The sequence below is a fragment of the Rhizophagus irregularis genome, chromosome 27 (assembly GCF_026210795.1).
Source record: "Rhizophagus irregularis chromosome 27, complete sequence".
Taxonomy (NCBI): Eukaryota; Fungi; Glomeromycota; class Glomeromycetes; order Glomerales; family Glomeraceae; genus Rhizophagus; species Rhizophagus irregularis.
Window position 1 is genome coordinate 2,484,335 of NC_089455.1, and position 13,844 is coordinate 2,498,178.

At 23.6% G+C, this 13,844-nt stretch overlaps 2 protein-coding genes across 2 annotated transcripts; one reads left to right on the plus strand and one right to left on the minus strand.

The window, feature by feature from the left end:
* Window positions 1–6,652: 6,652 nt before the first annotated feature.
* Window positions 6,653–7,659, minus strand: OCT59_018425 (uncharacterized protein). The gene has a single exon (XM_066148764.1). It carries the CDS (start codon window positions 7,502–7,504, stop codon window positions 6,956–6,958), a length of 549 nt encoding a protein of 182 aa, XP_066004658.1. The 5' UTR covers window positions 7,505–7,659; the 3' UTR covers window positions 6,653–6,955.
* Window positions 7,660–8,864: 1,205 nt separating this feature from the next.
* Window positions 8,865–13,557, plus strand: OCT59_018426 (uncharacterized protein; the record flags this gene model as incomplete). The annotated part of the gene is made up of 10 exons (XM_025314845.2): window positions 8,865–10,148; window positions 10,226–10,294; window positions 10,393–10,515; window positions 10,601–10,965; window positions 11,050–11,179; window positions 11,255–11,533; window positions 11,611–12,303; window positions 12,396–13,016; window positions 13,091–13,258; window positions 13,378–13,557. The coding sequence occupies exons 1-10, from the start codon at window positions 9,294–9,296 to the stop codon at window positions 13,555–13,557; spliced, it is 3,483 nt and encodes a 1,160-aa protein (XP_025184383.2). The 5' UTR covers window positions 8,865–9,293.
* Between the last annotated feature and the right edge of the window lie 287 nt (window positions 13,558–13,844).

The following is a 13,844-nucleotide window of genomic DNA, read 5'->3' on the forward strand; positions in this document are numbered from 1 at the left end:
TCTTCATTAACTTACTATAACGAATTTGAGGTACAGAACGGCTTTTTTGTTATATTAAGAGTAGACTGTATACTTCACAAAATTCTGCCTAAAAAAGTTGATTCACTTGTCTTATTAATAATGGTTGAAAATCACACTAATTTATAGAGTTGTTCTTTACAATGATTTATATATATTTCACAAAATTTTGCCTAATAAAGTTGATTTATTTAGATTCAATGTATAAAATGCAAAAAAATTTATAGAATTGAAAATTATTTATGCTAAAATAAGAGAAACTACAGCTTTTGCAAGAACCTGGATTATTATATTAGTGAAATAATTAAACTTATGAGAAAGAAAAAAGTTTTTATTAAAATACATTTAGAAGGAAAATATATTATTGATATTGCTTCAGATATTGATATCAATTAAATCATACCAACTTGTAAAGCCTTTTTGCAATGATTCATATACACTTCACAAAATTTTGCCTAATAAAGTTGATTCACTTGTTTCATTAATGATGCTTGAAAAATCATACTAATTTATAGAGTTGCTCTTTACAATAATTCATATATACTTCACAAAATTTTGCTTAATAAAATTGATTTACTTATCTTATTAATGATGGTTAAAAAAGTACCAGATTCAATGTATAAAATGATAAGAGGATTAGATAAACAAATTAAAAAAATAAAAGAAGTAGATATACCAACTGGAATTATATCTTTTGCAACTTCTAGTAATTTTTTATTGGAACTTACAAAAAAAACATATTATTTGATTATAAAAAAAAAATGCTATATAATATTATTCAAATAAAATAAAATTTTTCACTTATCTATATGACTACATCCTTTTTACTTTTTTATTATTTATAGTTACTCAGCACAAAATGCTGAGTAACTGTTGTATTTGCAATAAACAATATGATTGGTTAAAATTTGTTGAACACAACTTAGTAAATTTCACTAATTACATTATTGTTTATGCAAATACATGTAAAACACAATAGTATTGCAATTATAAGGTCACATATGCCAAGTAACTGTTTTATCAGTGTAGATTTTTATTAAACTTTTAAACTTTTTATCAAACTTTCTCTTTTTTAAAAAAATTCTTTTTTAATAAACTCTTTAAAAAATAATCTCTTATTTTTTTTTACATAACATTTTCTTCTCCTTTTATTATTATGATACAATTAAAAGGAAATTATTTATTCTTTCTTAATTAAGATTGTGGCGAAACCCATAGTAAATGCAAAACTTGACAAAACTATATTAAAATATTAATAAAAATTTGGTGAAACTTGACTATAAAAATCATATAAAATGACAAAACTATAATAAACTCTTATAAAAAAATTGACCAAATTGAGGTTTAGATGTTTTGCCAAATTCAAAAACCAGTTTAGCCCGTAACCTTATTCTTAATCAACTTATGGCATTTACTAAAGGAAGAGTTTTCAAAAATACCACTACAAATACTGAAAAATGGATTAAAATAATGAACCAATGGAGAAATGATATTTATTATAATTATTCTTTAAAAAGCCAAGATAAGGATATAATTGAACTTAAAGTTATACAATTTCTTTGTGACATAACATCTAAAAAGAGTAGTTATTATTCATGTGCTTTATTAAAAAATACTTTGTCTGCAATTAGTAGACATTTAAACCAGGATGAAGTATAATTTGTAGTTTTGCATAATAAGATTGATTTTTCAGCTCTATATACATGTTTTGATAGCCTTCTTAGAAACATGAAAAAAAAGGCATTGGTAAGGTGAAGTCTACAGATGGATTATCAACTGATAAGATCTGAAGTATTATAAACTATAAAGCTTTAAATTTTAATGCTTCTTTAGGTTTATTAAAGTGAGTTTTCTTTTGAATTTATATATTAAATGCATCAAGAGGTGATAAACATACTAATCTACTTGCATTTCAATTGGTTAATACTTCAGAAAGAATTCTTTTTAAAAAAGAATAACAGAAAAATTATCAAAAGGGAATTGATAGAAGTCAATTTGATTTATATTCCATTTTCTTCTAATTCTCCTAAAATTGCTAGTCTGAGTTATAAATATCAGAAAATTTCTTTTTCTTCAATCTCAAAAAGGAAAATATATTTTTATTTATCAATATTAGCAAAAGTATTAATGATATACTTTTTTTAACTATTTGTTATTTAATTTACAAACTATATAGCTTAAGAAAAGTGGTATAATGATAAATAGTTGGCTGATTGTATTATCCATTTTATGTTTAAAAATATATGTATTAAATGTAAAATAAATATTAAAGAGAGAAATAACAGCAATCATTTAAGAAGAAAAACAAGTATAATTAAATTGTTTGATCTTGAAGTTGCTGAAAATACTGGTATATATAGCTATTACTGGTTATTGTTTTATTGGTAATTATCATGCATATGCTAAATTAAACAATAATCATAAAAGAGAAGCACTTTCTGGTATTATTAATTGACTTAATGGGTTTCCTTTAATAAATATATCTTTATTTAAATATTACAATTAGACTAATTTTCTAATTTTTTATATTTTCTTAATTTCTTTTTATTAAAAAAAAAATAAATAACTATTTCAGATTCATCATCTATTTCTTTATTTAGTATTATATCTGAAATTATCTAATTCAAATAATAATAATATAATTCAAGTAGTAATTCTATGATTTATTTTAAAATCTAATTGTTATTAATTTCTTTTTTATTTAAAATTTCAGAAAAATTTCAAACCATAACAACTTTTATACTATTAAAGAAATAATGCAAAAAAAATACCAAATATCCTTTACAAGAATATAATTCTATACTATCTGATGATAATAAGAAAAGGAAAAAGAATTATAAGCATAAAAAAATAACAGTAGTTAAGAAATATTATAAAAATTATATTTTTAGTAAATAATAAGTATAATAAGTATAATATGTATACAGAATATTACATTTAAAATTGTATAGTAATAAATATATAACTTAATAACTGGTTGTACTAGCATAAATCACCAAATAATAAATGCCCAATAAATTCTTTTTTCTTTTCTTAAAATTCTTTCTTTCAAATTTTTTTCTTCTCTTTTATCTATTAAATTTCTCTTTTCTTAAATATTCCTTTTTCTCAAATTTCTCATATTTCAAATATTACCTTTTTTCAAATCTCCTTACTCTTTCTACTTTAAAATTCCTTACTTCATATTTTAAATATAAATTAATATCAATTCATCTTTTATTTTTTTTATCTCCTAGATTTTCTTTATAAAATTACCAATTCTACAATAGTATTTTTTATATCTTCTTTTATTTTTACAAATATATAATTGATTTAATAGTTAATTATAAAAAAATCCTTACAAACTAGTTAATCCTATGTAATTTTTATTTAATTAAATAATCTTATATAATTATATTATATAACTTACCAACTCAATATTATTTATCACTGTTGATTTCATAATTTTTATTCAATTCTTAAAGGTAATCTTCTTACTAATTAGTTATCTTTTTTTTTTAGTTTTTCATTCTAAATATTCTTTTTAAAGAAAAAGATAAGAAAAAACTCAAGTTTTATAAATGCAAGTTGCCTTAGTCTTGATAGAACATTTTAAATTATTTTATGTAAAACAATAACTTAAAATTAGAAATAAAAGTTGATTGAAAGTTATACTTCTAAGTCTATATATGTTATAATATTTCTATATATATTAATTCTTTCACTTCTATGTAATAGGTATATAAAATCTTATATTATACCATATATATTAAGAACTTTTTTTACTTTATACTTTCTAAAAATTATATAATAAATATTATTGCCTTAAGTATTTACAAATTACTAATAAAGTTTAAATTTTATAGCTAAAAAATTTACAATTTATAAATAATAAGTGGATTTTAATTTTTTTTTTTTAATAAAATATTTGGCATTTACTAATGATTTTTTTATTTATTTTTATAGATTATCTAAAATATTAATAGATAAATTAAGAATTTAAAATGATAAATTTATTATGATACTTATTATTTTTTTTTTATTTTTTTTATTAATAGAAAACTATATTGCATTTATTTAATTTAATACATTAAAAAGTTTATAATAACATTAATAAATTAGTTGGGTTCTTAAGCTATCTTCCAATAATAAAAACTATTATATCTAAAATGAATCATTTTATATATATTTTACTTGTATAGAAAAACTAACTTAATAACTATATATATATGGGATTTAATTAATAGATAGTAGATGGTTTATAAGTTAATAATATTACTATAGTATATATAGTTTTTTATTACTTTGTATTTAGATATTATTGTATTATATTAATAAATTTATAAATGCATTAACAAAAATGTGAAAAAAAAATATAAAAAAAATAACAATATAAAAGAATTTTTAAAGTAAACTAATTATTATTATTATTTTTTTTAAAAATGATTTATAATTTTATATATGTTTTATTAATATTAACTAGGTTTATATACTATACAAACAAATTATTATGAGCTATATCCATCCAATAGAATGCAATCATTAAAATATAAAGTAAATAAATTATATTATATTTATTTTAAAAATTTATAATAATATATAATATAAAAGATTTTTTTTAAAAGTAAACTAATTATATTACATTTATTTTAAAAAATTTATAATAATATACAATAAAAAAGATTTTTTTTTTTAAAGTAAACTAATAGACAGTTAAGCTTATACCTCTAAATGTTATTGGATCAAATATATATTTATTTAATTTAATACTTTGAAAATTTTATTAAATTATTAAAAAAGATAACAATATAAAAGATTTTTTTAAAGTAACTAATTATATTACATTTATTTTAAAAAACTTATAATAACATATACAATATAAAAGATTTTTTTTTTTAAAGTAAACTAATAGACAGTTAAACTTATACCTCTGAATGTTATTGGACCAGATATAGACTTATTTAATTTAATACTTTGAAAAATTTATAATGACATTAATAAATTATTAAGAAAAATAACAATATAAAAGAATTTTTTTTTAAAGTAAACTAATTATATCGCATTTATTTAATTTAATACTTTGAAAAGTTTATAATAACATTAATAAATCATTAAGAAGGAAAACAATATATAAAGAATTTTTTTTTTAAAGTAAACTAATTATATCGCATTTATTTAATTTAATACTTTGAAAAGTTTATAATAACATTAATAAATCATTAAGAAGGAAAACAATATATAAAGAATTTTTTTTTAAAGTAAACTAATTATGTTGCAAATTGAAATTTTTTATAATAATCAAATAAATCAATTTCTAAATAATAATAATATTGATTATATTATTTGCATTATTTGCAAGATTTATAAGATTTATTATAAAATAAATTTCAAAATATTTATAATCTAACCTTATTACAGGAGTTTTTAGGGTTAAAGGTTTTAAGGTTAAAGTTAATTCATCAATACTAAGTATGATGAGGGCAATAAGGTTAGGATTAGATCGGATAGGTTGAGGTTAAGGTTAGAGTTAGGGTTAGAGTTAGAGTCAGGGTTATAGTTAGGGTTATAGTTAAGGTTAGAGTTAGGATTAAAGTTAGGTTTGGAGTTAGGTTTAGAGTTAGGGATAGGATTAAGGATAGTGAGTGGAATGGGATAAAGAAAGAAGGAATTTATTGTTAGAGTTAGGATTTGAATTAAGGTTAGGGTTAGAAAGAGTGAATAAAAGAACGTAACATTTAAATTTGAGAACATTCTCGCGGACAAGAATCCGAGTTATTCTACCTTTTAAAGAGGGCTAGTTTTAAGAATTTAAGAAGAAAGACAATTTATTGGGGAAGGCCCTCATTTGGCTTCTTTTTAGACGAGTAAAGATAATAAAAGAAAATTTTATTTTAAATCACGAATATCTTTGACAGTTTGACGTTTGAAAGAAAATAAATAAAAATGGTTTTAAAATGTAGGAAAAAGTAAAAAATAAATACACACAAGTAATATGAAATGGATCTTTTAACACGCGTTTATATACTTTTAATATCCGATTGGCGTAAAAGAATTTTTTTTTTTTTTTTTTAATATTGTTATATATTACATTAATACAAGATTATGATTAGATCGAGTCAATATTTACTAAAAAAAAAAATCAATCAAAAAAAAATGAACTAACATATTTACGTTAATATTTGAAAGGTACGCAATTACCATTTTTGGGGGAAACTTTGATTAAACTGAAAATATACTAAATATATAATGTATTTTATATATAGGTCTAAACTCAGACAACTCAGTCTAAACTCAGAATAGGAAACTTTTGAATCGAGAACAAACTTCATCATCATCAATGAGATCAAATTTGGAGTTAAATTAAATATCATTCGATAAAGAGGAACAATTACAAGATTTTGAAGAGGAGATAATCCTATTGTTAGTTGTTCGTATTTAGATAAATTAGATAAATTGAACAAAGAAATCAACAAGTCATTAAATGATTTATCCAATTTCATACATTTCGTTTAACAACGTCAATAACATGTTACATGATGTTATAATGCATTTGAAATGGTTTCCACGAATCCACGTTTACCTTTAATGTTACCATCTCATGACCGCAGTAACAAGCATCAAGGTGATACAGAAGAAAATGTGGTATGCATCTTTTAATTTAATGTAACAAATAATTTAAGTTTTATTGGACATTCGTTAACAATTAAGTGACCTAATCTAGAAAATATTATATTTATTATACAATCAAATATAACGCTATGTTGGACAAATTAAAATATTAAAAACAAATAATTCTATCCAATAATATTAATATTATAAAAGTTAAGAAAAAGGGAGGGAGGAAGAGTGATTACAATATTTTCTTTGGTACATTATATATATATTATATTAAAATTACATGTAACATTGCAGCGTGCAACCAGGCAGGCCGGAGGGAAAGATTAAACAAAGCAATCAATCAGCATAGATAAGAAAGAATCATCATTGAAATAATTGATAATCCCATGGTTGTGAAAGTATTTGATAATAATATGGATGATGAGCTCGTGGAAGTGGAATTTGTAGAATTTCCTTGAACTTTGTTTATTACATCACCTTTAGCGTTAATAGATGAGGGATCAAACCCTGGAATTGTACCCGTTATATCTTGAATGACAAATCTAGTGGACCAAACATCATCGACACCAGAGTTAAATTTATAAAAATAAAATCTTCCAGGTGGACCTAAACCAGGTTCAATTTTATAAGATATTTTACCAACTGTTGGAAGAACTGTACCCAGGTCCTTAACTTCAATTTGATTATCATTAGGTCCTGTCATTAATTTAATATTAATATTTGATAATTCAATTAATTTCGGTGCTGTTCCATCTTCCACCCATCTTAATTCACATGGCGCTTTTGAAGAACACGTTGTAGTTTTATTCACCACTGGTAAGAGATTTGCTTCTATGACAGAAGAGAAGAATAAAAGGCACAATACCAAGAAAAAGAGAGATTGCTTCATTTTTTTTTTAAAAAAAAAAAAAATCAAAATGAATGAAAGTTTGTATAATAAACCGCAGGAAAATATTGGTTTAAAAAAATTCGCTATCTAAGCGATAAGCGATCTTACAATGAATGAATGAGGTGATGGTGGTGTAGGAGGAAAGAGTTAAATGTAAAAGAGCAAACATAATTCCAAACTACAAGTGTTTATATAGTGGAGGCAAACTTGATTAATTATTTGTAACCCAAATAGAGACAAATATTTTCCTTAATGGGTATCCAAAATTTTGTTTACTGCTTGAGGAACAAAAAATATATTTTTCATCTTAATTATTCTTTGATAGAAATTTCTAATTGTCACAAAAAGTTCGGAATTGGGCGATCTACATTAAACACGCTAAAAAAAATTTGATATAAAGGGAAATGATAATTTCACAATAACACAAGATTAATTATTTTCTTCTACTTAGTAGTCATGTCAATGAAATCATTTGAAATTTCACCAAATTTTTGTGTTACAAAAAGATTAGAAAATTCTTTTAAAAAATAATTGGACAAAACAAAAACAAAAAAAAAAACTTTGATAAGAACTTTACCCTTTTAATTATTAAACTAAGTATAAAAGAGGGTCGAATGACAGATTATGCATAAACTAATAGGAAAATACTTAATTTGTTTAAAATTACCCAATAAAGTAATATAAACGGAAATTACATTTATTAAATAGAATGAAATTATTAAAACATGTGATTAATAAATTGAGCAATTTTCTTCGGGATAATCGAGACGAAACTTGTATGAAAATCATTAAATGCATGAGAATCTTTTTCAAATGATCGAATTATAAGATGTTTCATAAAAGTATAATAAATTTATAAATTTTCAAAAATTTATATTTTTAGTAATAAAAATTACGATTGCATTTTTTTACGTCATATATTATATCATGATGGGGCGTAGCAGCGCTTATTAAAAGACCAATTAAATAATACATTAAGCTAAACTAAGCTAAATATAGTTTATAATTTTTCCATACATAACATTTCGATACATCATTAGTCGACTCATTAGACTGGCTAACTGGCTAAAGAAAAAATACCCGTAAAAAAAAAAAAAAAAAATTCTTTCAATTTTTCAATAAGCATCGAATGATCGTTTTGTGTTAGAACGGCTTCAATCAATTTCAGAAATATTTATAGTACAAATTTTTAATATGGTTCCGGAATAAGCAAAGGAACTAGGTTTGCGAATCACATATGATTTAAGATCGTTATTTAGTTTTGTTACCGAATTAGTTAAAAAATTAAAATTAAGTTGTTTCACAAATTTATAAATTGTTTATTTTCAATTTGTGAATTTATTACCCGAAAATTTTTTTCAGTACGATTCTTTTTATTAAAAAATAAAAATAAATTAAAATAAAATATTAAAGTTTTTTAAACAATAATTATATACCATATTTGCTTAGATTTTCGATTCACTTATTTATTTGATAAAAAACCGCACAAATAACTTTTTAAAGTTTTTTGTTTTTTTTCTTCCTCTCTCTCTTAAAAATTTAAAAGAAAAATTTTTAAAAGTCATAATCTCTTTTTTATAAATCCTTTCCTTAATAAAAATTATAAAAATTATTTTATTTTATTTTATTTTTATTTTTATTTTTATTTTTCTCTCGTTGAATACCGGTATATTCGATATTAAAACTTTTCTTTAAATTCATTCTTAAAATTATCGGATTTTCTTCTTATTATTTCATCTTTCATTTTCATTTTCATTCCATTTCATTTTAAAATCAAAACTTTCCCGATATGCTAAAAAGAAAAACTGTCGATAAAAGGTTTGTCGATTATGTATTTTTAGCAGGTTTACCCCCGAATTTTCGAATTAATCCCAAAAAGCAAGAATCGATAGATCAATTATCATCTTCTAATCATGAAAATGATAATTTATTCATTAAAGAAGAAGAACATTCAAATGAATCGAATGGAAAAGAAAATGATATTATGAAATCAAAAGAGGATGAGGATGATGATACCATAAAAAGTGCTGATGACAAAACATCTTCAAAAATCATCTCGAAAAATACCCCCGTCAAATCAGATACGACTCCTGGTAATAATGACACAAATACATCTGAAATAACTAATGCATCGAAAAAATTATTTGAAAGATATAGTAGAGATTTAGTAATACATGATGATGAAAGTAAACAATTATTTGATTCATTATTTGAAAGTATTAAATTAAATATATTAAAATTTGATCAAGAACGTGACGAATTTTTAAAATCATTGGGAAAAGAAATAAAAGAAATAAAGGTTCCTAATATTACATTCAGAAAAAGTTTTAATAAAAATGTTAATGATGATGATGATGAAACTCATGAAAGTGGATCAAGTACTGAAATTAAGGATTTTGATGATGAATTACTAGAAACAGATTCTATAAAAAGTCTTTCAAATAGTGATATTCAAGAACAATCAAATAATATCAGAAGTTCATATCAGAATGTAGTACCACAACAACCTTCATCAAAACAGAATGTTGATGATTCTGATACTTTGTTACATCCTTTAAAACAAAGATTTTCTCCAAAATTATTATCCAGATATCCAAAGAATGATTATCCAAAAGAAGGAAACTTTCCTGCATATGTTCCAATGGTACTTTTTTCTTTCTTTTTTTATATATATTTATGTGTGTTGTCGTACCTATATTTAAAATTTTTTGTTTTTAATAGTTTTGTTTTCCTAATGATATAATGATAAGAGAATCAGACAAATGCCCTGATGCAACTTTCCATGGTTTTGTATCCTTTAAAAATAAAATAAAAAAAATCAAATGCTGATTTAAAATATATATTATGTAATATTATCTTTAACGGAAAATATTAATGATCGTTATTAGGTGATGACACAGGAAGATGGCTCACAGCGATATGGAGTATGTTTAACTACATTTGAACCAATACAAGATGATTTGTTTGAAGAATTATACGAACAACAAAAAATCTGGAGAGAAGCTAACATGGTAAGTAAATTATTTTGATTTTTTATCAAATGTGATATCGACCTTTCTTTTCACTTCCTTTATTAAATTTTTTTTTCTAAAAAAGTCTCAGAGTGAGATAGAATACGCAGAAAGTTTAAATGAAAAGATAAGGATAGAAAGAAAAAGAATGGAAACGGCAAGAGCAAAAATTTTATTACAGAGACACATAAGCAATAAAGAATTAGAAGAAATAGAAATGGAAAAGGCTGATGCAAAAGAAAAATTGGCATTATATAATGAACTATTACAACCTATTAAACTAGGAGTGTTAGATAATAGTAATCTATGGGTGCCAAAATGTATTGGTATAATAAGTCATTTACCATGGCATGATATATTAAAAGATTGGTTATGTGCTGTCGCAATGCCAATGATTGAAGGACTTAAAGAAAGAAATGATCCAATTAAATCTTTGATCCCTCTTGAGAGGTAAGTTAGAGGAGAACTATGGAAGAATAAAGTAGCGAATAACATAACATATATATATATATTTACTTAATTTTTTTTTAATAGGTACATAGTGAACCTTGTACATGAGATACCTTTACCACCACTTGGAAAATTACAAATAGCATTATCAGTTAATGATATGACATTCTTTTGTGCAAGGCCTGCGCTTAATCAGTTGCCAATAATGAAGGATGTAAGTGGTATTAACTTTAATTTGATTCGTAATTCTTTTCTTTACTAATCTTTAAATTTTTTTTTTTGGAAATAGTTTTCGTTATATTCATTATTTAGAAGTCTTTCGATTAAGAATATAATAACATTATTTGAGGTTGCATTAGCAGAAGGAAAAATATTGATAATATCATCATACCCAGACATGTTATATCAAGTAGCACACAGTATAACATATTTAATTTATCCATTATATTGGCAGGGTGTATTCATTCCTGTATTACCCGCTAGATTAATGGCATGTTTACAGGCACCAGTACCATATATTATGGGAATAGAGAGACAATATAAGGGTATTGATTTATTACCTGAAGATGTACGTAATAATACTAAACGTAATTTTGTGAACGCGTTTTTGTTAGAATTTCTCATTTACCTTTTTTTTTATTATAGGCTTGTATAATTGACGTTGATAAGGATACAATATTAATGGCAAAATTACCAATACAAATACCATCTAAACAAAGAAAGAAATTGTTTCAATCATTGGAAACGTATTCACCTATGCATGCACGTTATAACGTACCATATGGTGTGCCTTCATTTATACAACAAGCGTATCCAAATGGTAGATTTACGCCAATGAGTAATAAATCAAAATTGTATGATAAAACAGCGGGAGATAAGATGTGTTCGGTAATAGGAATGCCATCTAGGGCAATACCGTTAACTTTATCAATGTCTAGTTCATTTGATCCTGAAAATGGATTAATGAGAACCAATAGTAATGGCGAAATTGATCAAGTTTTACATTTAGCTCCTATATATGATAGCGATAATATGAGTTATAAAAGTAATAATAGTAGTTCAAGTACTATTAGTGATCTATTTGGTAACAATAATAATATGAGGTTGCCTAATTATAGTAATAAGACACATATGCATGTAAGATCAAGTGTTTCTATGAGTAATTTAAACTCGGTTTATAATAATAGTTCGGCACATTCTATACAAAGAAGATTTTCCAATTTTGTTCCTCCTTCTTTCTCTTCTAATAAAGTTGATTTAAGTGGTTTGGACAAATTTGGTAAAAAAACAAAACAAAGACTTAGTACTATAACTGGAGGGGCAAGAAAGTCCATAATGGTAAGTTGTTATTGTTTATATTCTATTATATAATAGCCCTTACAAAAGACTAAATCTTTTTCTTTGCATTTTTTTTCGGTAAAAAATAACAGACGTTTAAAAACAAAGCATTAACAAGAAACAGTTTCTTGATAAATATACGTGAAACATCATCACATTTGATTAACGATAATTCGATAATAAGTCCACCAACGTCGCCTGGTTCAACCGATTACTCTGATTCATTATTTGATGATGTTTCAAGTATATCTCATTCAAACAAGTCAGTACCATTAGGAGTTAACTCTGAAAAAAATTACACACAAAAAGAAGGTCATATGATGGTATTATTACCGCCTGATATTGAAGCATATGGACAAAAAAGTGGTATTAATACTTGGATGATGGAAGGTTTGGCTTGCGGTATATGTAGAAATAGTCTTGGTATTAATCCTGTGTATAAATGTGAAGGATGTTCAATCATGATACATGATGAATGTTTAAATGATGTGGTTTATCCTTGTATACCTGCCTGTTTTGATGAACCAAAGGTATTAGAAGCATTCTTAAGAGTATTTTCTTCATTATTAAGAAATTATCGTTCTTTTCTTATAAATAATGACAATACAACAAGAAGTCGTGCAAATGATGATAATGAATTCGAAACTATTGAAGATATTAATGAACTATTTAGAAAAGATTTGTTCTTAAAAACTCTTGATAAAGATGAAAAGGTAATTAATTTATTCATACGAGAAATGGTTTTATTTATTAAGCAACTATAATCATAATACATTTTTTCTTTTAGGCATTTTTATCTAATTTGATAGATTCTCAATCATTTTCACAATTTATTACTGAGAGAGCAATAAGAAAAAGCGAAGATTATGATATATTATATTTTGATGAAATTATAAAAGCAAAACTTAATAGATCAAAACTAAAATTATCAAAAGAATTAACGAGTTTCCTAGACGTAAGTAAAATTGTAATTCTTGTAATATATATATCTATATATATATATTCTTTAATTCTTATGATTCTTGTAAGTCTTGCAAGGAATATTAATCCACTTTTTTTTAATACGACTAATAGGATTCTTCATTTGATGTATCACAAACTATACGTGCCATGAAACCAAATGAAGAAGGTCTTGACGAATTAGGATTTGAAGGTTACATATATTTACCTGATTGTTTTGATTCTGAATTAATGTCTACTCCTCGCCCCGTGCGAGATGGTTGGGCAAATGGTTTCGGTAAAGGGTGGAGGTAATTAAGGGTTGGGATTTATACCATGTAATTTAATAATTTAATGTAGTTTATATCATATATATATAATATATATATACATACACTATTAATAACAAATTTAGTAAATAAATTTTATAAAATTTTATTAATTTTAATGATTCAAATCACCAAAGATATGTTTCTTATATAATGCATAATATCAGATTAGAAATGTATAATATTGTAATATTTTTTTTTTTGTCTTAAAAATTGTGAATAATAAATAAGTACTTAGTGGGTTTAATGTAATTAAGTTGTATAATGATTATA

Excerpts from the sequence above, each read along its gene's own strand:
- OCT59_018425 (XM_066148764.1), bottom strand. The coding sequence starts at position 7,504 with ATGAAGCAATCTCTCTTTTTCTTGGTATTGTGCCTTTTATTCTTCTCT.